General features: G+C 47.2%; 1 protein-coding gene across 1 annotated transcript in view; it reads right to left on the bottom strand.

The window, feature by feature from the left end:
• Positions 1 to 22,540, bottom strand: part of LOC139273676 (zinc finger protein 271-like) — an 83,047-nt gene extending 60,507 nt beyond the window's left edge. The window contains exons 1-2 of the mRNA XM_070890713.1: positions 21,528 to 22,540; positions 5,762 to 6,772 (exon numbers count right to left, since the gene is read on the bottom strand). Of these exons, the coding sequence (XP_070746814.1) occupies positions 5,762 to 6,432 (671 nt within the window). The 5' untranslated portion in view covers positions 6,433 to 6,772; positions 21,528 to 22,540. The remainder of the gene's footprint in view (positions 1 to 5,761; positions 6,773 to 21,527) is intronic.
• Positions 22,541 to 24,198: the final 1,658 nt, after the last annotated feature.

Below are 24,198 nucleotides of genomic sequence, written 5' to 3'. Positions count from 1 at the left end.
TCATAAAACCATGCTGACTCTGCTTGACTGTACCATGATCTTCTAAATGTCCTGCTGCTACTTCATCAATAATGGACTCCAGCATTTTCCCAATGACTGATGTTAGGCTAACAGTTTCCTGCTTTCTGTCTCCCTCCTTTCTTAAATAAGGGAATTACATTTGCTGTTTTCCAATCAAAAATCCAGGATCCAGGGATTTTTGGCAGATTACAACCAATGTAGCCACCATCTCTGTAGCCACTTCTTTTAATACCATAGGATGCAGGCCATTAGGTCCAGGGGACTTGTCCATCTTGTCCCCTCCCCATAGCCCCTTGATTATCCATTACTGCGATGCTCTTAATGTCTTCTACAGTGAAGACCGATACAAAATATTTGTTCAAATTCTCTGCCACTTCTGTTTTCCATTATTAATTCCCTAGTCTCATCCTCTAAGGGACTAACTTAGCTACTCTCTTCCTTTTTATATACCTATAGAATCTCTTACTGTCTCTTTTTATATTTCTTGCTAGTTTACTCTCAATCTATCTCCTTTCCCTTTTTTCTTTTTTAGTCGTCTTTTGCTCTTTTCTAAAAAGTTCCCAATCTTCTGGCCTTCCACTAATCTTCGCAACATTGTATGCTTTTGTTTTCAATTTGATGCCATCCATTACTTCTTAGAAACATAGAAAATAGGTGCAGGAGTAGGCCATTCGGCCCTTCGAGCCTGCACCACCATTCGATAAGATCATGGCTGATCATTCACCTCAGTACCCTTGTCCTGCTTTCTCTCCATACCCCTTGATCCCTTTAGCCGTAAGGGCCATATCTAACACCCTCCTGAATATATCCAATGAACTGGCATCAACAACTCTCTGCGGTAGGGAATTCCACAGGTTAACAACTCTCTGAGTGAAGAAGTTTCTCCTTATCTCAGTCCTAAATGGCTTACCCCTTATCCGTAGACTATGTCCCCTGGTCCTGGACTTCCCCAACATCGGGAACATTCTTCCTTCATCTAACCTGTCCAGTCCCATCAGATTTTTATATGTTTCTATGAGATCCCCTCTCATCCTTCTAAACTCCAGTGAATACAGGCCCAGTCAATCCAGTCTCTCCTCATATGTCAGTCCAGTTATCCCGGGAATCAGTCTGGTTAATTTTCGCTGCACTCTCTCAATAGCAAGAACGTACTTCCTCAGAATCGGAGACCAAAACTGAACACAATATTCCAGGTGAGGCCTCACTAAGGCCCTGTACAACTGTAGTAAGATCTCCCTGCTCCTATACTCAAATCCCCTAGCTATGAAGGCCAACATACCATTTGCCTTCTTCAGCACCTGCTGTACCTGCATGCCAACTTTCAATGACTGATGTACCATGACATCCAGGTCTCGTTGCACCTCCCCATTTCTTAATCTGCCACCATTCAGATAATATTCTGCCTTCGTGTTTTTGCCACCAAAGTGGATAACCTCACATTTATCCACATTATACTGCATCTGCCACGCGTTTGCCCACTCACCTAACCTGTCCAAGTCACCCTGCAGCCTTTTAGCGTCCTCCTCACAGCTCACACTGCCACCCAGCTTAGTGTCATCTGCAAACTTGGAGATATTACACTTAATTCCCTCATCCAAATCATTAATTTATACTGTAAATAGCTGGAGTCCCAGTACTGAGCCCTGCGGCACCCCACTAGTCACTGCCATTCGGCAAAGGACCCGTTTATCCCGACTCTGTGCTTCCTATCTGCCAACGTTCTCTATCCACGTCAGTATATTACCCCCAATACCATGTGCTTTAATTTTGCACACCAATCTCTTGTGTGGGATCTTGTCAAAAGCCTTTTGAAAGTCCAAATACACCACATCCACTGGTTCTCCCTTGTCCACTCTACCAGTTACATCCTCAAAAAATTCTTAGTTAGCCATGGCTGGTTCTTCTTAAGAATCTTTCTTTCTCACTGGAATATATCTTTGCTGAGAGTTATAAAATATCTCCTTAAATGTCTATCACTGCTTATCTACCATCTTACCCTTTCTTTGTAATTGTCTTTATTTAAGTTCAGGGCACGAGTACGAGACCCAAGTTTCTCAGCCTCAAACTGAATTTGAAATTATACCATGTTATGATCACTCTTCCCAAGAGGATCCTTTACTATGAGATCATTAATTACACATTACCAGATCTAAAATAGTCTGCTCCCTGGTTGGCTCCACATCGTATTGTTCTAAGAACATCCCAAATACACTCTATGAACTCTTCCTTAAGGCTACCTTTGCCAATTTGATTTGTCCAATCAAAAAGATTAAAATCGCCCATGATTATTGCAGTATTTCTTACAAGCCTTCATGTGTTGTTGATTTATATGCTGTCCTGCAGTGTAGCTACTGTTAGGGGGCCTATAGACTACTCCTACCAGTGATTTCTTTCCCTTATTATTTCTTATCTTGACACAAACTGGTTCTACATCTTGATCTTCTGAGAAGAAAAGGCTGGTGTTTACAACCATCTTCAGCCAGATGTGCCGAGAGGATGATCCATATCGGCCTCCTCCTAAGGAAGCCAGTCTTCAGCCAATTCGATTCACTCCACGTGATATCAAGAAACAGCTGAATGCATTGGATACAGCAAAGGCTATGGGTTCCGACAATACACCGGCTGTTGTGCTGAAGACTTGTGCTCCAGAACTAGCCGCACCTCTAGCCAAGTTGTTCGAGTACAGTTACAACACTGGCATCGATGCGACAATGTGGAAAACTGCCACAAAAAGCAGGACAAATCCAATCTGGTCAATTACTGCCCCATCAGTCTATTCTCAATCATTAGCAAAGTGATGGAAGTTGTCACCAACAGTGGTATCAAGCGGCACTTACTCACCAATAACTTGCTCACCGATACCCAATTTGGGTTCCGCCAGGACCACTCGGCTCCAGACCTCATCACAGCCTTGGTCCAAACATGGTCAAAAGAGCTGAATTCCAGAGGCAAAGTGAGAGTGACTGCCCTCGACATCAGGGCAGCATTTGACCGAGTGCAGCATCAAGGAGCTCTAGTAAAACTGAAGTCAATGGGAATCTGGGGGAAAACTCTACACTGGCTGGAGTCACACCTAGCACAAAGGAAGATAGTTGTGGTAGTTGGAGGTCAATCATCACAGCCCCAGGACATCGTTGCAGGAGTTCCTCAGGGCAGTGTCCTAGGCCCAACCATCTTCAGTTGCTTCATCAATGACCTTCCTTCCATTATAAGGTCAGAAGTGGGAATGTTCGCTGATGACTGCACAGTGTTCAGTTCCATTCGCAACTCCTCAGATAATGGAGCAGTCCATGCCTGCGTACAGCAAGACCTGGACAACATTCAGGCTTGGGCTGATAAGTGGCAAGTAACAGTCACGACACAAGTGCCAGGCAATGACTATCTCCAACAAGCAAGAGTCTAACCACCACCCCATAACATTCAATGGCATTACCATAGCCGAATCCCCTACCATCAACATCCTTGGGGTTACCATTGACCAGAAACTTAACTGGAACAGCCACATAAATACTGTGGCAACAAGAGCAAGTCAGAGGCTGGGTATTCTATGGTGAGTGTCTCACCTCCTGACTCCCCAGAGCCTTTCCACCATCTACAAGGCACAAGTCAGGAGTGTGATGGAATACTCTCCACTTGCTTGGATGAATGCAACTGCGACAACACTCAAGAAGCTTGACACCATCCATGACAAAGCAGCCCGCTTTATTGGCACCCATCCACCACCTTAAATATCCACTCCCTCCATCATCGATGTACCGTGGCTGCAGTATTTACCATGTACAAGATACACTGCATCAACTCGCCAAGGCTTCTTCGGCAGTACCTCACAAACCCACGACCTCTACCAACTAGAAGGACAAGGGCAGCAGGCGCATGGGAACACCACCATCTCCACGTTTCCTTCCAAGTCACACACCATCCTGATTTGAAAGCATATCGCCATTCCTTCATTATCACTGGGTCAAAATCCTGGAACTCCCTCCCTAACAGTACTGTGGGAGTACCTTCACCACACGCACTGCAGCAGTTCAAGAAGATGGCTCCCCACCCCCCCATCTTCTCAAGGGCAATTATGGATGGACAATAAATGCTGGCCTTACCAGCGACGCCCACATCCCGTGAACGAATACAAAAAAGAATCAGAACTATCTGACCTCTCAAGTCGGCGTTAAAGATTCCATGACATTATTTCGAAGAAAAGAGAGATCTCCGGTGTCCTCGCTAACATTTATCCCTCAACCAACATCACTAAAACAGAAGCCGTGAAAAGGCTCAAAAATGGGACAGTCGGTAACAGGACATCAATTAGCCTCCTCTTGAAGAAATCAAGGAATCGACTCACTGTATGTAGGAAACAAAGCTGATTTATTTGACAGTTGTTTGACAGAGGGTGCAGAAAAGATTTACAAGAATGATTCCAGGGATGAGGGACTTCAGTTACATGGATAGACTGGTGAAGCTGGGGTTGTTCTTCTTAGAACAGAGAAGGTTGAAAGGAGATTTGATAGAAGTGCTCTAAAATCATGAGGGGTCTGGACAGAGTAGAGAGAAAATATTCCCATTGGCGGAAGGGTTGAGAACCAGAGGACACAGATTCAAGGTGATTGGCAGAAGAACCAAAGGCGACATGAGAAAAAACTTTTCTTTAAGCAGCGAGTGGTTAGGATCTGGAATGCACGGCCTAAAAGGGTGGTGGAGGCAGATTCAATCGTGGCTTTCAAAAAGGGAATTGATAAGTACATGAAATAAAACATTTGCAGGGCCAGGGAGTGGGACTATTTACAATCTATATTAACGACTTGGAAGAAGGGACTGAGTGTAATGTAGCCAAGTTTGCTGATGATACAAAGATGAGAGGAAAAGCAATGTGTGAGGAGGACACAAAAAATTTGCAAAAGGAATAGACAGGCTAAGTGAGTGGGCAAAAATTTGGCAGATGGAGTGTAATGTTGGAAAGTCTGAGGTCATGCACTTTGGTAGAAAAAAATCAAAGAGCAAGTTATTATTTAAATGGAGAAAGATTGCAAAGTGCTGCAGTACAGCAGGACCTGTGGGTACTTTGGAGGCAGTTCAGAGAAGTTTCACTAGGTTGATTCCGGAGATGAGGGGGTTGACTTATGAGGAAAGGTTGAGTAGGTTGGGTCTCTACTCATTGGAATTCAGAAGAATGAGACGTGATCTTATCAAAACATATATGAGGGGGCTTGACAAGGTGGATGCAGAGAGGATGTTTCCACTGATGCGGGAGACTAGAACTAGAGGCCGCCCATTTAAAACAGAGATGAGGAGAAATTTCTTCTCTGAGGGTTGTAAATCTGTGGACTTCGCTGCCTCAGAGAGATGTGGAAGCTGGGACATTGAATAAATTTAAGACAGAAATAGACAGTTTCTTAAACGATAAAGGGTTATGGAGAGTGGGCAGGGAAGTGGAGCTGAGTCCATGATCAGACCAGCCATGATCTTATTGAATGGTGGAGCAGACTCGAGGGGTGGTGTGGCCTACTCCTGCTCCTATTTCTTATGTTCTTATGACTAGCTGAAGTGCTCTTGCAGAGAGCCGGCATGGGTTCGATGGTCCAAAAGGCCTCCTACTGTGCTGTGACCATTCTATGATTTAATGATATCCAGAAAATTAAACTCCAGCCCAGATATAGGGATTAATTCCACCAGCGGCAACATGTTTCAGTCCTGGATGTGATTAACGGCAACAATAACAGCAGAGTCCAACCCCTGCAGTCACTTGTGAACTCGCTGGTGTGTCAGCAGGTTGGATGACTGAGTGAATCCCTTCCCACACTCAGAGCAGGTGAATGGCCTCTCCCCAGTGTGAACTCGCTGGTGTGCTAGCAGGTAAGATGATCGAGTGAAAGCCTTCCCACACTCAGAGCAGATGAACGGCCTCTCCCCAGTATGAATGCGTTGGTGTATCAGCAGGTGGGATGATCGAGTGAAACCCTTCCCACATTCAGAGCAGATGAATGGCCTCTCCCCAGTGTGAATGTGTTGGTGTGTCAACAGGTCAAATGATCGAGTGAATCCTTTCCCACACACTGGGTAGGTAAACGGCCTCTCCCCAGTGTGAACACGCTGGTGTTCAGTGAGCTCGGATGAACGAGTGAATCCCTTCTCACACATGGAGCAGGTGAATGGCCTCTCCCCAGTGTGAATTCGCTTGTGTACCAGCAGGTTGGATGACTGAGTGAATCCCTTCCCACACACTGGGTAGGTAAACGGCCTCTCCGCAGTGTGAACACGCTGGTGTTCAGTGAGGTCGGATGAACGAGTGAATCCCTTCTCACACATGGAGCAGGTGAATGGCCTCTCTCCGTTGTGATGCCGTCGATGAGTTTCCAGCGCAGAGGGGCAATTGAATGCCTTCCCACAGTCTCCACATTCCCATGGTTTCTCCATGGTGCGGGTGTCCTTGTGTCTCTCCAGGTTGGATGATCAATTGAAACTTCGTCCACATACACAATATGTGTACGGTTTCTCCCCGCTGTGAATGGTGCGATGTTTTTTCAGGCTGTGTAACTGGTTAAAGCTCTTTCCACAGTCACTGCACTGGAACACTCTCACTCGGGTGTGTGTGTCTCGGTGCTTTACCAGTCACACTAATGTTTAATATCTTTTCTCACAGACAGAACAGACAACCGTTTCTCCTTCCACATTCAAAGGCTGATGATATACAGGTGAATCGAGTGACTGTGATTGGTTCGAGTTTCCCATCTGTAAATCCTCCTTTTCTAATATCCTGTAAAAGGAGTTTACAAAAGTCAGCACTGAGGACAGACAATCCCAGTTTCTATGGAACATTCTTTCCTCTCTTGTTCCCCAAAGCTGTAAATTCCCATCCCACACACTCTCCCTCCACCCTGTGCTGAAATCCAAACTCATCGCACCACCTCCATCATTTCTTTCCTCCATCTGCAATTTTCTCACTCCCTCTTCTCTGGTTGGGTTCAGTTCTACATCCCTAGTGCACAGACTGAGAAGAAACAAGGAAATTATTTTCTCTCCTGGTCACTGGGACCCTAAACCCCACCACCCTCTGCTCCTGTACCAAGATGGCCGCGCAGGCACCCTGATCCTGTCCAAGAATTCAGCTAGTTACCCCGAGCGGTCGGGTCTATCATCGCAGGTCAAACATGGAGCCTGCGGGCTCATATTCGGGGCCTGAGGCCTGCAGCAGGTGTTTATGAAGCTGCCCAGCCCACCCAGGGATCCAATTCCTCCGCTGAGCTCACAAGCTCCTACTGACTCGCGGAATGTCTCTTCCGCCTCAGACCACCTCCACCACTGGTACTGCGCCTGCTCAGAGCACAGCCTGGTCCCGTGTCTGGGCTCCTGGTGTCATTGATAGAGCACTTTACCCCTGCGCGGGGGATTCTAACTACAGAAGTAAACGTTGCAACATTTGTAGTGAAATGATTAAGTCAGGACAGACAGCAGGGATTATTGCAGGAAATAACACAGTGCAGTGAGAAAGGAAATGCAATGGATGTTGTGCAGATGGATTGTCAAAAGGTGTTTGATAAGGTGCCGGACAGGAGGCTTGTTGATCAAATTAAGGCTCACAGTATTAAAGGGAGTGGGGCCGCGTGGAGAGGAAGTTGGGTAAAGGGCAGAAAACAGAGAGTAGTGGTAAATGGATGTTCTTCAGACTGGAGGGATGGAAACAGTGGTGTCCCCAGGGTCAGTGTTGGGACCATTGCTCTTAATATAGAGACAGGATCTGGGCTAGGGAATAAGCACATAAGAATTAGAAGCAGGAGTAGGCCATTTGGCCCCTCGAGCCTGCTCCGCCATTCAATAAGATCATATTGATTCATCAATTGATCCACCGCTACGAAAAACAATAATAAGAATAAAACCGGACGTACCACCTGGCATCGACCTCAGCACTGGCTACGGACCCGACAACGGCCCACCCAGCCCAGTCTTTCTCACCAACATCTGGGGACTGGTGCCAAAATTCGAAGAGATGGCCCAGACTAGTCAAGCAACAGCCTGACATAGTCATACTCACAGAATCATACCTTTCAGCCAATGTCCCAGACTCCTCCATCACCATCCCTGGGTATGTCCTGTCCCACTGGTGGCGATACAGTAGTATACATTCGGGAGGGTGTGGCCCTGGGAGTTCTCAACACTGACTCCGGACCCCATGAAGTCTCCTGGCTTCAGGTCAAGCATGGGCAAGGAAACCTCCTGCTGATTACCACCTACCGCCCTCCTTCAGCTGATGAATCAGTACTCCTCCATGTTGAACACCACTTGGAAGAAGCACTGAGAGTAGCAAGGTGCACAGAATGTACTTTGTGTGGGGGACTTCAATGTCCATCAAGACTGGCTCGGTAGCACCACTACTAATCGATCTGGCAAAGTCCTGAAGGACATAGCTGCCAGACTGGGCCTGCAGCAGATGGTGAGAGAAGCAACGCGAGGGGAAAAACCTACTTGCGCCCATCTCTTCGGAAAGGGCACGAGAGCGGGAGCAGCGGCAAGCCTACAAAGGGCGTGAGTTAGCCGAGCAGACAGCCGAAACAGCACCACGTGACCTGGGAGGATAAGAAGTAAAAAGATTCAAAATGTGATGTCACAGGAAAGCAGGGAAGTGATTGTGTTATAGAAACATAGAAACATAGAAAATAGGTGCAGGAGTAGGCCATATGGCCCTTCGAGCCTGCACCGCCATTCAATAAGATCATGGCTGATCATTCCCTCAGTACCCCTTTCCTGAACGTATCTTCCATTGCTTGGCCTGGAGCAGGAGGAGGGAGTTCGGCTACAGTGGGTACACTCGTCCTCACAGCCAACCAAGTCCAGATGAATGGTAACAACCTCACTGCGTATTAACTAGGGGCCTTAACAAATTCAGGAAAACCCATTGTATCTTTACAGATCGCTTGTAACTGACCAGATCTTGATTAACCCGATGGCGACAATGCATACAAGACCGTAAGCACTGCCAAGCATCAGCCAGTAACGGGGGACCCCCTGACTTGGGGGACCCGCTGAAACCGTGCGCAGGGAGGCTGGAGAAATTAAAACCCCTGAAGAGGCTGCCACACAGAGACCCGGGAGTGGGGGGTATCACTTTTACCAAACTCGCCGGGCAGGAATCACCATAGGATGGGATGGGACGCCAGTATTACCCCCCTCCCGATACTGACTCCGGGCTGTAAAGTCAGCGCTGGCCCCCCCATCCGTCCATCCCGGCAGTTCCCTGCGGGGGTAGGGCGGCTCAGGATAAAATTGCCCCCCCCCCACCGTTCAAAGACTTGTCAGGCTATGTCACCAATTGCTTTGGTAATCAACACGAGAACAATTCATGGGAAAATACTCCAGCAGATCAAAGGGGCTGTATTAACTTTGGGACAGTTTTTGGGATCGGCTCCTCTAAACAGTCTGTTGCCAAAACTGTTGGTGTCACAGTCGACATCTCTCCAGTTCCATCAAAGGTTAGTAGTAAAGACAAATATGTCAGTATGGCACTGACTGGGTCATCAAGGACCCTTAGGTCGACACAGTGACAAACCTTAAATCTCTTACCTGGCATTGCTCAATTGGGCACATTCAAAGCATTACTTCCAACTGGCAGGGTGGGGGGGGAAGAGAGCCAAACAGTTCTTTAGCTCAGAGTAAGTGCTACGCAAGCATTAACATTTGACACAGATCACACATGACACAATTCTGTTCAGGAACTATGGTTACAAGCTGTCCTGGCTGTAAGTACCTAGGTAACGCTAATGACCCCTCTCCTCAAACATTCATATTCTATCCGGGCCAAGTTTAGAACTGTTTCAAAAAAATTCATTCACGGGATGTGGGCGTCGCCGGCAAGATTTCTCTCTTTTCTTGGGCATTGGTTTAAATTAAGAGCTGGGATTAAAAATCTAAACTTTCAAAATGTGAAAAATTAATTAAATACATTAGAGATGTCAGGGCAAGCGATGTATAAACATAGAAAATAGGTGCAGGAGTAGGCCAATCGGCCCTTCGAGCCTGCACCACCATTCAATAAGATCATGGCTGATCATTCCTTCAGTACCCCGTTCCTGCTTTCTCTCCATACCCCTTGATCCCTTTAGATGCAAGGGCCATATCTAACTCCCTCTTGAATATATCCAATGAACTGACATCAACAACTCTCTGCGGTAAGAAATTCCATAGGTTAACAATTCTCTGAGTGAAGAAGTTCCTCCTCATCTCAGTCCTAAATGGCTTACCCCTTATCCTTAAGACTGTGACCCCTGGTTCTGGACTTCACCAACATCGGGAACATTCTTCCTGCATCTAACCTGTCCAGTCCCGTCAGAATTTTATATGTTTCTAAGAGATCCCCTCTCATTCTTCTAAACTCCAGTGAATACAGGCCCAGTCGATCCAGTCTCTCCTCATGTGTCAGTCCTGCCATCCCAGGAATCAGTCTGGTGAACCTTCGCTACACTCCCTCAATAGCAAGAATGTCCTTCCTCAGATTAGGAGACCAAAACTGAACACAATATTCCAGGTGGGGCCTCACCAAAGACCTGTACAACTGCAGTAAGACTTCCCTGCTCCTATACTCAAATCCCCTAGCTCTGAAGGCCACCATTTGCCTTCTTCACCGCCTGCTGTACCTGCATGCCAACCTTCAATGACTGATGAATCATGACACCCAGGTCTCGCTGCACCTCCCCTTTTCCTAATCTTCCGCCATTCAGATAATATTCTGCCTTCGTGTTTTTACCTCCAAAGTGGATAACCTCACATTTATCCACATTATATTGCATCTGCCATGTATTTGCCCACTCGCCTAACCTGTCCAAATCGCCCTGCAGCCTCTTAGCATCCTCTTCACAGCTCACACCGCCATCTGCAAACTTGGAGATATTACACTCAATTCCATCATCCAAATCATTAATATATATTGTAAAGAGCTGGGGTCCCAGCACTGAGCCCTGCGGCACTCCACTAGTCACTGCCTGCCATTCTGAAAAGGACCCGTTAATCCCGACTCTCTGCTTCCTGTCTGCCAACCGGTTCTCTATCCACGTCAGTACATTACCCCCAATGCCATGTGCTTTGATTTTTCACACCAATCTCTTGTGTGGGACCTTGTCAAAAGCCTTTTGAAAGTCCAAATACACCACATCCACTGGTTCTCCCCTGTCCACTCTACGAGTTACATCCTCAAAAAATTCCAGAAGATTTGTCAAGCATGATTTCCCTTTCATAAATCCATGCTGACTTGGACCAATCCTATCACTGCTTTCCAAATGTGCTGCTATTTCATCCTTAATGATTGATTCCAACATTTTCCCCACTACTGATGTCAGGCTAACCGGTCTATAATTACCTGTTTTCTCTCTCCCTCCTTTCTTAAAAAGTGGTGTTGCATTAGCTACCCACCAGTCCATAGGAACTGATCCAGAGTCGATAGACTGCTGGAAAATGATCACAAATGCATCCACTATTTCTAGGGCCACTTCCTTAAATACTCTGGGATGCAGACTATCAGGCCCTGGGGATTTATCGGCCTTCAATCCCATCAATTTCCCGATCACAATTTCCCACCTAATAAGGATATCCTTCAGTTCCTCCTTCTCACTAGACCTTCGGACCCCTAGTACATCCGGAAGGTTATTTGTGTCTTCCTTTGTGAAGACAGAACCAAAGTACTTGTTCAATTGGTCTGCCATTTCTTTGTTCCCCATTATAAATTCACCCGAATCTGACTGTGTTACTGCTGTTGCAGGTGGGAGCTGGTTGACCCTATTGAGGTCCACGGCGACCACATCTGCAGTAAATGTTGGTTTCTTGAGGAACTTCAGCTCCGCGCTGATGAGCTGGAGTCCGAGCTGCAGACACTGCGACACATCAGGGAGGGGGAGAGTTACCTGGACGCTGTGTTCCAGGAGGCAGTCACACCCCTTAGATTAATTAATTCAAATTTGGTCCATGGTTAGGGACAGGAGGGTGTGACTATGAGCGAGGCAGCTGTGGGGACCCTGGAGGTAGTGATGGAGGAGCTTCAGCTCTTGCAATTGTCCAACAGGTACGAGATTCGTGCTCCCTGCTTGGACGAGGGCAGGGACTGCAGGGAGGATGAGCAAACTGACCACAGCGCCGTGGTACAGGAGGACATTCAAGTGGGGGGAGTAAAAAGAAATGTTGTAGTGATAGGAAAGAGTATAGTTTCGGAGATATATACTGTTCTCTGCAGCCGAGAGCGTGAGTCCCGAAGGCTGTGATGCCTGCGACGTGCCAAGGTTCAGGACATCGCCTCTGGGCTGGAGAGGAACTTGGAGTGGGAGGGGGAAGATCCAGTTGTCGTGGGCCACGTAGGTACTAATGACATAGGTAGAACAAAGAAAGAGGTTCTGCTGAGGGAGTTTGAGTAGCTAGGGGCTAAATTAAAAAGCAGAACCATGAAGGCAATAATCTCTGGATTACTACCTGAGCCACGTGCAAATGTGCATAGGGTAAATAAGATCAGAGAGATGAACACGTGGCTCAAAGACTGGTGTGGGAGAAATGAGTTTCGATTCATGGGGCACTGGCACCAGTACCGGGGCAAGAGGGAGCTGTTCCGTTGGGATGGGCTTCACTTGAACCAGGCTGGTGCTAATGTCCTGGCGAAGCGAATAACTAGGGCTGTAAAGAGGGCTTTAAACTAAATAGGTCGGGGGGGGGGGGGGGGAGCGGTGAGCGGTGGATGGGGGGGGAGGGTTCAGGTGAGAGGAAATTTAAAAAGTCAAAGAGCAAGGAGAAGGCAATAGAGCAGGGTAGTACTGTGGGAAATGAGAATCAGACTGTGACAGGAAAAGACAGAATGTATAAAAATAAGAGTGTAACAGAAAGTAGGGTCAAAGCAGGGGAAAATGGTAAAAAGTCAAAATTAAAAGTTCTTTATCTGAATGCACGCAGCATTCGTAACAAGATAGATGAGTTGGCGGCACAAATAGATACAAATGGGTATGATCTGATAGCCATTACAGAGACGAGGTTGCAAGGTGACCAAGGCTGGGAACTAAATATTCAGGGGTATTTAACAATTCAGAAGGATAAGACAGAAAGGAAAAGGTGGGGTAGTTCTGTTAATAAACGATGGGATCAGTGCAGTGGTGAGAAATTATTTGGGTTCAGAAGATCAAGATGTAGAATCAATTTGGGTATAGATAATAAATAATAAGGGGAAGAAGTCACTGGTGGGCGTAGTCTATAGGCTCCCTAACAGTAGCTACACTGTTGGATGGAGTATAAATCAAGAAACACTGGAGGCTTGTAAGAAAGGTACGGCAATAATCACGGGCGATTTTAAGTTTCATATTGATTAGACAAATCAAATTGGCCAAGGTAGACTTGAGGAAGAGTTTATCAGAGTATTGGCCCAAGTTTCCACATGATTTGCACCTGATTTTTAGGAGCAACTGGTGGAGAACGGACTATCTTAGAAATCGCAATTCTCCACATTTTTTTTTCTGCAGTTCTAGTCAGGTAGAACAGTTCTACTTTGGAACAGAATTTTTTCTGCAAAAGGGGGCGTGTCCGGCCACTGACGCCTGATTTCAAAGTTTCCACAGTGAAAACGTACTCCAAACTAAGTTAGAATGGAGCAAGTGAAGATTTTTGTAGAACTGAAAAAACCTGTTCTACACATTAAAAAATCAGGCGCAGGTTACAAATTAGGCATCCAGAACGAGGTGGGGGGGGAGGAAGGGAAGTCATTAAATTCTACAATAAATCCTTATTTATACTTCTACAAATATTATACAAATAAATCCAACCTGAATAAACATTTATAAGCAATAAGCAAAGAAAAGATTAAATAAACCATCTTCCTACCTATGTGAAAGTGCTTCTGGAGAATGCTGCAGTCAGCCTGAGGCGCCCGTTCTTCCCGTGGCGGGGGGGAGGAGGAGGTGCCCGTTCTTTCCCGCCGGGGGGGGGGGGGGGGGGGGAACAGTGAGAAGGCTGCAAGTGCTGATGGCAATGTGCTTTTATTAAAAAAATGTTCAAAAATTAAACAGCTATAAAGAACTACAAAAATGGCCGAGTGCCAATGTTTTTTTCACACTGCGCGTGCGCGAACGCTCCAACGCGCATGAGCAGCGTTGCTGGCAGGAAAAGAACTAATTTAAATAGTACCCGCCCCCTCCCGCTTACAAAATCGGCGCGAGTGTAGGCTCCGCCCCCCCTGGGCGCCGCGCCAAACAGACAAGGAGCTGCAAAGCGCTCCAGAATCGCAATTTTTTTTTTAGGTGCCGTTTTAGGCGCGAAAAACGGGCGCCCAGCTCGGAGGGGCGCCCGTTTTTTATCGTGTGGAAACTTGGGCCCTGTATCTGGGATGGTCTCCTTGAACAGTACGTTGCAGAACCAACCAGGGAGCAGGCTATCTTAGATCTGGTATTGTGTAATGAGACAAGATTAATAAATGATCTCATAGTAAAGGATCCTCTGGGAAAAAGTGAACATAACATGGTTGAATTTCAAATTCAGTTGGAGAGTGAGAAAGTCAGATCTCAAACCAGTGTCCTGATTCTAAATAAAGGCGACTGCAAAGCTATGAAAGCAGAACTAGGGATGTTCGCTGATGACTGCACAGTATTCAGTTTCATTCGCAACTCCTCAGATAATGGAGCAGTCCATGCCCGCTTACAGCAAGACCTGGACAACATTCAGGCTGGGGCTGATAAGTGACACAGAAACATAGAAAATAGGTGCAGGAGTAGACCATTCGGCCCTTCGAGCCTGCACCACCATTCAATAAGATCATGGCTGATCATTCCCTCAGTACCCCTTTCCTGCTTTCTCTCCATACCCCTTGATCCCTTTAGCCGTAAGGGCCATATCTAACTCCCTCTTGAACATATCCAATGAACTGGAATCAACAACTCTTTGCGGTCGGGAATTCCACAGGTTAACAACTCTCTGACTGAAGAAGTTTCGCCTCATCTCGGTCCTAAATGGCTTACCCCTTATCCTTAAGACTGTGACCCCTGGTTCTGGACTTCCCCAACATCGAGAACATTCTTCCTGCATCTAACCTATCCAATCGTCAGAATTGTATTTGCTTCAATGAGATCCCCTCTCATTCTTCTAAATTCCAGTGAATATAAGCCTAGTCGATACAGTCTTTCGTCATATGTCTTTCGTCCTACCATCCCGGTAATCAGTCTGGTGAACCTTCGCTGCACTCCCTCAATAGCAAGTGTAAAAGAAGATAGCCATCCGTGGCTAACTAAAGAAATAAAGGATGGTATTCAATTAAAAACAAGGGCATACAAAGTAACTGAAACTAGTGGGAGGACAGAAGACTGGGAAGCTTTTAAAAGTCAGCAAAGAATGACTAAAAAAATGATTAAGAAAGGGAAGATAGACTATGAAAGTAAACTAGCACAAACTATAAAAACAGTCTCTATTGGTATATAAAAAGGAAAAGAGTGGCTAAAGTAAATGTTGGTGCCTTAGAGGACGAGACCGGGGAATTAGTAATGGGGAACATGGAGATGGCAGAAACTCTGAACAGATATTTTCTATCAGTCTTTACGATAGAGGACACTAACAATATTCCAACAGTAGATAGTCAAGGGGCTATATGGGGGGAGGAACTTAACACAATCACAATCACTAAGAAGGTGGTAATCAGTAAGATAATGGGACTAAAGGCAGATAAATCCCCTGGACCTGAAGGCTTGCATCTGTGGGTCTTAAGAGAAGTAGCGGCAGGGATTGTGGATGCATTGGTTGTAATTTATCAAAATTCCCTGGATTCTGGGGAGGTCCCAGCAGATTGAAAAACTGCAAATGTAACACCCCTTTTTGAAAAAGGAGGCAGACTAAAAGCAGGAAACTATAGGCCAGTTAGCCTAACATCTGTGGTTGGGAAAATTTTGGAGTCCATTATTAAAGAAGCAGTAGCAGTTCATTTGGATGAGCAAAATTGGTCAGGCAGAATCAGCATGGATTTATGAAGGGGAAGTCATGTTTGACAAATTTGCTGGAGTTCTTTGAGGATGTAAGGAACAGGGTGGATAAAGGGGAACCAGTGGATGTGGTGTATTTGGACTTCCAGAAGGCATTTGACAAGGTGTCACGTAAAAGTGTCAAGATAAAAGTTCACGGTGTTGGGTGTAATATATTAGCATGGATAGAGGATTGGCTAACTAACAGAACAGAGTCAGGATAAATTGTTCATTCTCTGGTTGGCAACCAGCAACTAGTGGGGTGCCACAGGGATCAGTGCTGTGACCCCAACTATTTACAATTTATATTAACGACTTGGAGGAAGGGATTGAGTGTAACGTAGCCAAGTTTGCTGACGACACAAAGATGGGAGGAAAAGCAATGTGTGAGGAGGACACAAAAAAATCTGAGAAGAATATAGACAGGCAAAGTGAGTGGGCAAAAATTTGGCAGATGGAGTATAATGTTGGAAAGTGTGAGGTCATGCACTTTGGCAGAAAAAAAATCAAAGAGTAAGTTATTATTTAAATGGAGAAAGATTGCCAAGTGCCGCAGTACAGTGGGACCTGGGGATACTTGTGCATTAAACACAAAAAGGTAGTATGCAGGTACAGCAAGTGATCAGGAAGACCAATGGTATCTTGGCCTTTATTGCAAAGGGGATGGAGTATAAAAGCAGGTAAGTCTTGCTACAGCTATACAAGGTATTGGTGAGGCCACAACTGGAATACTGTGTGCAGTTTTGGTTTCCATATTTACGAAAGGATATACTTGCTTTGGAGGCAGTTCAGAGAAGGTTGATTCCGGGGATGAGGGAGGGTTGACTTATGACGAAAGGTTGAGTAGGTTGGGCCTCTACTCATTGGAGTTCAGAAGAATGAGAGGCGATCTTATCGAAACGTGTAAGACTTTGAGGGGGCTCGACAAGGTGGATGCAGAGAGGATGTTTCCACTGATGGGGGAGACTAGAACTAGAGGTCATGATCTTAGAATAAGGGGCCGCCCATTTAAAAAGGAGATCAGGAGAAATTTGTTCTCTGAGGGTTGTAAATCTGTGGAATTCGCTGCCTCAGAGAGCTGTGGAAGCTGGGACATTGAATAAATTTAAGACAGAAATAGACAGTTTCTTAAACGATAAGAGGATAAGGGGTTATGGGGAGTAGGCGGGGAAGTGGAGCTGAGTCCATGATCAGATCAGCCATAATCTTATTGAATAGCGGAGCAGGCTCGAGGGGCCGTATGGCCTACTCCTGTTCCTATTTCTTATGTACTGTCTAACGAATCGCTCCCAGGGCAGGTGCAGCATGGGTTAGATACAGAGTAAACCTCCAACTACACTGTCCCATCAAACACTCCAAGGGCAGGTATGGAACATAAGAAATAGGAGCAGAGTAGACCATTTGACCCCTCGAGCCTGCTCCGCCATTCAATAAGATCATGGCTGATCAGATCCAGGCCTCAACTCCACTTCCCCGCCCACTCTCCATAACCCTTGACTCCCTTATCGTTCAAAAATCTGTCTATCCCCACCTTAAATACATTCAATGACCCAGCCCCCACAGCTCTCTGAGGTAGCGAATTCCAAAGATTCACGTCCCTCAGACAAGAAATTGCTCCTGATTTCCCTTTTAAATGAGCGAGCCCTTATTCTGAAACTATGCCCCCCAGTGTTAGATTCCCCCACGTGGGGGAACATCCTCTCTGTATCTACCCTGTCAAGCCCCCTCAGAATCTTATACATTTCAATAAGATCACCTCTAAGTCTTCTAAACTCCAATGCGTACAGGCCCAACCTGCTCAACCTTTCTCATTATGACAACCCCTTCATCTCAGCAATGAACCTCGTGAACCTTCTCTGAACTGCCTCCAGTGCAAGTATATCCTTCCTGAAATAAGGAGACCAAAACTGTACGTAGTACTCCAGGTGTGGTCTTACCAATGCCATGTACATTTGCAGCAGGACTTACCTAATTTTATATTCCATCCCCCTTGCAATAAAGGCCACCATTCCATTTGCCTTCCTAATTAATTGCTGTAACTGCATGCTAAATTCTTGTGTTTCATGTACAAGGATCCCCAGATCCCGCTGTACACGGCATTTTGTATTCTCTCTCCATTTAAATAATAATTTGCTTTTTTATTTCTCCTACCAAAGTGAATAATCTCACATTTTCCCACATTATACTCCATCTGCCAAAGTATTGGCCACTCACTGAGCCTATCTATATCCCTTTGTAGATTATTGGAGTCCTCGTCACAACTTGCGAGGTTAGCAGTTTAGATACACAGTAAATCTCCGTCTACATTATCCCATCAAACACTCCCAGAGCAGGTACAGCACGGGTTAGTTACAGAGAAAAGCTCCCTCCAAACTGTTCCATCAAACACTCTCAGGGCAGGTAGAGCAAGGGTTAGATACAGTGTAAATCTCCCTCTAAACTGTCCCGTCAAACTCTGCCTGAACAGGTACAACATGGGTTAGATACCGCGTAAAGCTCCCTTTACATTGTCCCGTCAAAAACTCCCAGGGCAGGTACGGTACTGGTTAGATACAGAGTAAAGCTCCATCTACACTGACCCAACAAACACTCCCAGGGCAGGTACAGCACAGGTTAGATACAGAGTAAAGCTCCCTATCCATTGTCCCATCAAACAGTCCCAGGGGCAAGTACAGCACGGGATAGATAAAGAGGAAATCTTCCTCTACACTATCCCAACAAACACTCGCAGGGAAGGTACAGCATGGGTTAGATACAGCGTAAAGCTCCCTCTACACTGTCCCATCAAACACACCCAGGGTAGGTACAGCATGGGTTAGATACAAAGTAAAGTCCCCTCTGCACTGAGCCATCAAATACTTGCAGGACAGGTAAAGCACAGGTCAGATACAGAGTAAAACTCCATCGACATTATCCCATCAAACACTCCCAGGGCAGGTACAGCATGGGTCAGATGCAGAGTAAATCTCCCTTATTACAACAGTGACTACAATCCAAAAGTACTTCATTGGCTGTAAAGCGCTTTGAGAGGTCCGGTGGTCGTGAAATGCACCAAATAAATCCAAGTCTTTCTCCCTCTACACTGTCCCATCAGACACTGCCAGCCCATAATGAGCTGGGATCAGTGAGGTTAGTCACTAGGCACTGCAGTGATGTCATAAAGCAGGGCCATTTAAAGGTGGAGAGCTGGGACATCCTGTCTCAACACACATCCCGTCTCAACACACATCCCGCTGTTCATACTGAGAATCCCCGGGAAAGGGCCAGGGCCCAGAGTGTGGAACACAACCAAGGGGGAAAGAGAAGGAGACGGTGCAGTGTGGGAGATGAGGGAGGAGTCTGCTCATTCCCAGGGGCAGATCAGACAAAGTGCTTTGAGTGGTGGGTCCAGCAATGAAACTGAAAACAAACCAAAGGAAATAAATAAAGATCCAATCCAAGGGAACAAGCAACGGGTCATTGGGCAGAAATCACAACCGGCCGAAAGTTATTCAATGGGCGAACAACGATTGCTTATTGTGGGAAGTTCCACACTTCAACCATCCATTGAGTGAAGAAATGTTTCCTAACATCTCTCTTGAATGGCCTGGCTCTGATTTTAAGGTTATGTCCCCTCGTCCTAGACACCCCAAACTGCAGAATAAATTTCTCGCAGTTGCTTTCAAATTCACATTAAATTCCCAGAGACTAGGTGGAGTATGAGTTGGATACAGAGTAAAGTTCCCTCTACACTGCCACTGGACGAACTTCAGTGTCCACCCCAAGTGCACTGGGCAGCTTATCAACTAAAATTCAGCAGCAGTACGATCTATCACTGCACTGAAAACTTTCCACCCGCAGCTCCTGATCAGTTTCAGGTTAAAGCTCCCTCTAAACTGTCCCAGGGCAGGGACAGCACGAATTAGATACACAGTAAATCTGTGTCAGAGGAACTGTACCCCAGTGAGAGTCGGTGCCAGAGGAAACTGTACCCTAGTGAGAGACATTACAATTCGAAATATCTTCAGTTATCAGCAACAAATTGCATTAATATCGTGCCTTAGAAGTAGAAAAATGTCCCAGGCAATTCACAGGACCGTTATCAAACAAAATTTGACATCCAGTCACGTAAGGAAATATTAGCACAAGTGACTAAAAGCTTGTTCAAAAGGGTAGGTATTAAGGAGTATTATAGAGAGGTTTAGGGAGGGAATTCCAGAGCTTATGGCCTCAGCAGCTGAAGGTACGGCCACCAATATTAGAGGGATGAAAATTGGGGCTGCTCAAGAGGCCAGAATTGGAGGAATGGAAAGATCTCCGAGGGTTGGAGGGTTGGAGGAGGTTATAGGGAGGGACAAGGTCCTGGTCGGATGTCAAAACAAGGACAAGAATTTTGAAATTGAGGCACTGATGGAGCAGGAGCCAATGTAGTTCAGCGAGCTCAGGGGTGATGGGTGAAGGGAAATTGATACAATTTGGATGAGAGGGCTGAGGACAGATTGATTAGTATATTCTCTGGAGTTTAGAAGAATGGAAGGTGATATCATTGAAACATAGAATTCTTAGAAGAATTCACAAGGGCTGGATAGTCTTGAACTAGGGATCGATCCTAGTATTAGGATGAGATCGCCTATTTAAGACTGAGATGAGAAGATATTTCTTCACTTAGAGTTGTGAATCTTTGAAATTCTCTATCGAATATAGATCTTACTATATGGCAGAGTAGATGGAAGGGGTCGTATGGCCTACGCCTGCTATCTCTTGTGTTCCTGAGTAAGGATACGGGCAGGAGTGTTTTTGATAAGATTAAGTTTACGGAGAGTGCGTGGTGTGATGCCGATCAGGAGAGCATTGGAATAGTCCAATGTTGTGGTAACAGAGGCATGGATGAGGAAGGGGCAGAGACCGGCGATGTTATGTAGCTGGAAGTAAGCGTACTCGGTGATTGAGGGAATATGGGTTCAGAAGCTCATCTTGGGGTCAAGTACGACGCCAATAAATAAATTGCAACTCTCCATATCTCTGTTTCAGTATATTAGAAAACTACATATCTCTAGTGATCGATTAATCGGAAATGCTTCATTAGTAGTTATCAATATATTTTCTTATAATTCTAAATGTTCATGAATGAATAATTGATTCTGTCAGTGATAGGCCGTGCTGGTATTTCAGATTGGTCTGTGCATCATGATCAGTGAATTGACGACGTGCTTCCAGTTCAATCTTTCCATTGACTTTCTCACGAGATGGGAAATATTTGAACATTGAGATCTGATGGTGTCGGTGTGAGTTCAGCCCCACCGAATGTACAGAGACGGGTCCATCTGCTGGGCTCTGCCTCAAACTGGAGTCACCTCTTAGATCAAAGCCCTTTACTCTAAAACACACACAAGATTCACTGTGACTGTGTTTAGAGACAGAAACTGATCTCAATTCACATCCCATTGCACGGCCTCAAGCTGGATAATTGTGCTCGGTGGTCAGACTCTCCCAGTCTCATTTCCTGTCTTACCTTGTAACCTGTGTGTACTGTCTACAGGACCGGTGTGTATCTGAGTAAATGGCACTTTCTCTTACCTTTCTCCCCAGTCGATCTATTGAAGCGCTTTCAATCGGAAAGGGGCTCCATGGTTGGTGCTCTCACAATCCTGTGCTGGTTCACCTGCTGTTGTTCCTCAGTCCACAATCCCGGTTTCCTTCCAGCTGTGGAACATTCTCAATCACTCCGTGATTCACCGGGATCGAATTATCACAGGGCATAAAATTAGAAGATTAATGTTGTGAAGTGGAATGTAATGTAAAGTGTTTTTCCAAAGTTTCAGAAAAGTATATGTCCAGTATTTCTGTTTGATTTTATCCTTTTCCTCAAGATTCCTGTCCCGCCCATTTGGACTTACAGAAAATCACCAGAATTCTCCCCGGGTTACACACTAACTGATCTCACTGGAAGTTTCAGTCTATCTCCCGCATGTCCCCAAACACTGAGCTGCAGGGCTGTGTGTTCAGTCCGGTGCTTTCCCTCACAGACTCACCGCGCCCGCCTGCTCTGCCCCGGCCCCAGCCGCCCACCATCAGTCCGGTTCCCTGCGGCCCCCGGTTCCTCACATTATCCAACCGTTGGTTACAGCAAACTGCGCGGCATCCGGGGACTGGGGGTGGGGAGGGCGGTACCGAGAATGCGCACTGCCGCCACAGAGCGCGTTCGGTGCATAGTCCCGACAGTCTATTGGCTGCACGCAGCAGATTGCCAGCCACTCCCACCAATAGGAGCCGGCAGCGCCAAGGAGCCCTGCCCACTGTGTTGAAGGAAACTCTTTTGAGTTTACCTGCGAAAACATAAAACATTAAACGGTGCCACCCGACCTGGGTGACACACCAGACATTTACAAGGCCCTTTTTTTTTTTTCCCCTTTTTTAGTTTTTTTTTGTGTTTTTCTTTTTTTTTTTTTGGGCACTAAAATCACAATTTTCCCCAGTGCCCCCTATAAAAGGGAAGGGGGACACTAAAAGCACCGGCAATTAAAACAAATTAAACTTAAAAACGTAAAATCAAATTAAAATTTGGTTGCCGGGCGTGATGATGCACTCCAGTCCCTCCGGTGCCCACCTCTCGCGGAAGGCCACGAGCGTACCGGTGGACACCGCGTGCTCCATCTCCAAGGACACCCTGGACCGGATGTAAGAGCGGAAGAGAGGCAGGCAGTCAGGTTGAACGACCCCCTCGACCGCCCGCTGCCTGGACCGGCTGATGGCACCCTTGGCCGTGCCCAGGAGCAGTCCTACGAGGAGGCCTTCGGACCTACCCGCTCCCCTCCGCACAGGGTGCCCAAAGATCAGGAGAGTGGGACTGAAGTGCAGCCAGAATTTCAGGAGCAGCCCCTTCAAATAATGGAACAGGGGCTGCAACCTCGTGCACTCAATAAAAACATGGAACACGGACTCCTCCAGACCGCAGAAATTGCAGGCGGCCTGGGAGTCCGTGAACCGGCTTAAAAATTTGTTGCACGGCACTGCTCCGTGCACCACCCTCCAGGCCAAGTCCCCGATGAATAGTGGGAGGACCCCTGCGTAGAGTGCCCTCCATCGGGGACCCCCGCCTCCTCCGGACGGCAAGATGGTACGCCATGGCGTGTCCGGACGGCCGGCGAGGATGGCAAAGTTGAGGGTGTGCAGGAGCAGCCCGTACAGGAAACCCCTCCGCGCGGAACTGAAAGGCACGGAGGGGATTTCCCCGAGGCGGCTCAAGTTGTGAGGCGCCGGCCCCCGAGGGAGGTTCCGGGGTTTGGCGCCGATGAGGAATTCCGTCCGGACGGGGGTCAGTTCGGACGGGATCTCCCCACGTGCTTGAGCCTCCTCGATGCACCTAACGGAGTCAGGGCCCAGAGCTGTTTTTAGCGACTCGATGGCATCGGCCGCGTGGCGGACGTTGGCAGAATTTAGGCGCCGCGCCAGTGTGTCTGGCGCCATCCAGCCCGCTCCTCCGCCATCGAGCAGGTCCCTGACCCTGGTCACCTCACCAGCCACAGCCCTCTCTTCCGACCGCCACATAAAACCTCGGCCGTGGAGGTAGGGATTCCCGAGCAGCGGTTCCTGCAGGACGGCCGCCACTCAAGCCGGCGGAGAGCTGCGCTTGGTGGAGACTTTGTTCCAGACCCTGATGAGTTCCCTGTAAAAGACAGGCAGCTCCCGGAGGGCGGTCCTGGCACCCCCCAAGTTCACAAACAGGAGCTGCGTGTCATAATTGAGGTCGAGCTGCTGGCGGAAGAAATACCTCGCCAGAGCGCACCACCTAGGAGGGGGCTCGACGTAAAGGTATCTCTGCAGGGTCTGAAGACGGAAAGTCGCGAGCTGGGCGCTGACGCACACCAACGACTGACCGCCCTCCTCAAGCGGGAGACTCAAGACCGCGGCAGAGACCCAGTGCTTCCTGTTGTTCCAGAAGAAGTCCACCAGCTTCTTCTGTATCTTGGCGACAAACGCAGGGGGAGGGGTCAAAGTGACCAGCCGGTACCACAGCATTGCGGCCACCAGCTGGTTTATGACTAGCGCTCGACCCCTGTAGGACAGCACTCGGAGCAGTCCTGTCCAGCGCCCTAGGCGAGCGGCGACCTTGGCCTCCAGCTCCTGCCAGTTCGCCGGCCAGGCTCCCTCGTCGGGGCTAAGGTAGACTCCCAGATAGAGGAGATGGGTCGTGCTCCAGGCAAAAGGCCTGAGCTCCTCCGGCAGGGAGTCCACCCGCCACTGACCC

This window comes from Pristiophorus japonicus, chromosome 9 (assembly GCF_044704955.1).
Source record: "Pristiophorus japonicus isolate sPriJap1 chromosome 9, sPriJap1.hap1, whole genome shotgun sequence".
Taxonomy (NCBI): domain Eukaryota; kingdom Metazoa; phylum Chordata; class Chondrichthyes; family Pristiophoridae; genus Pristiophorus; species Pristiophorus japonicus.
This window is presented reverse-complemented; position numbering and strand designations above follow the sequence as displayed.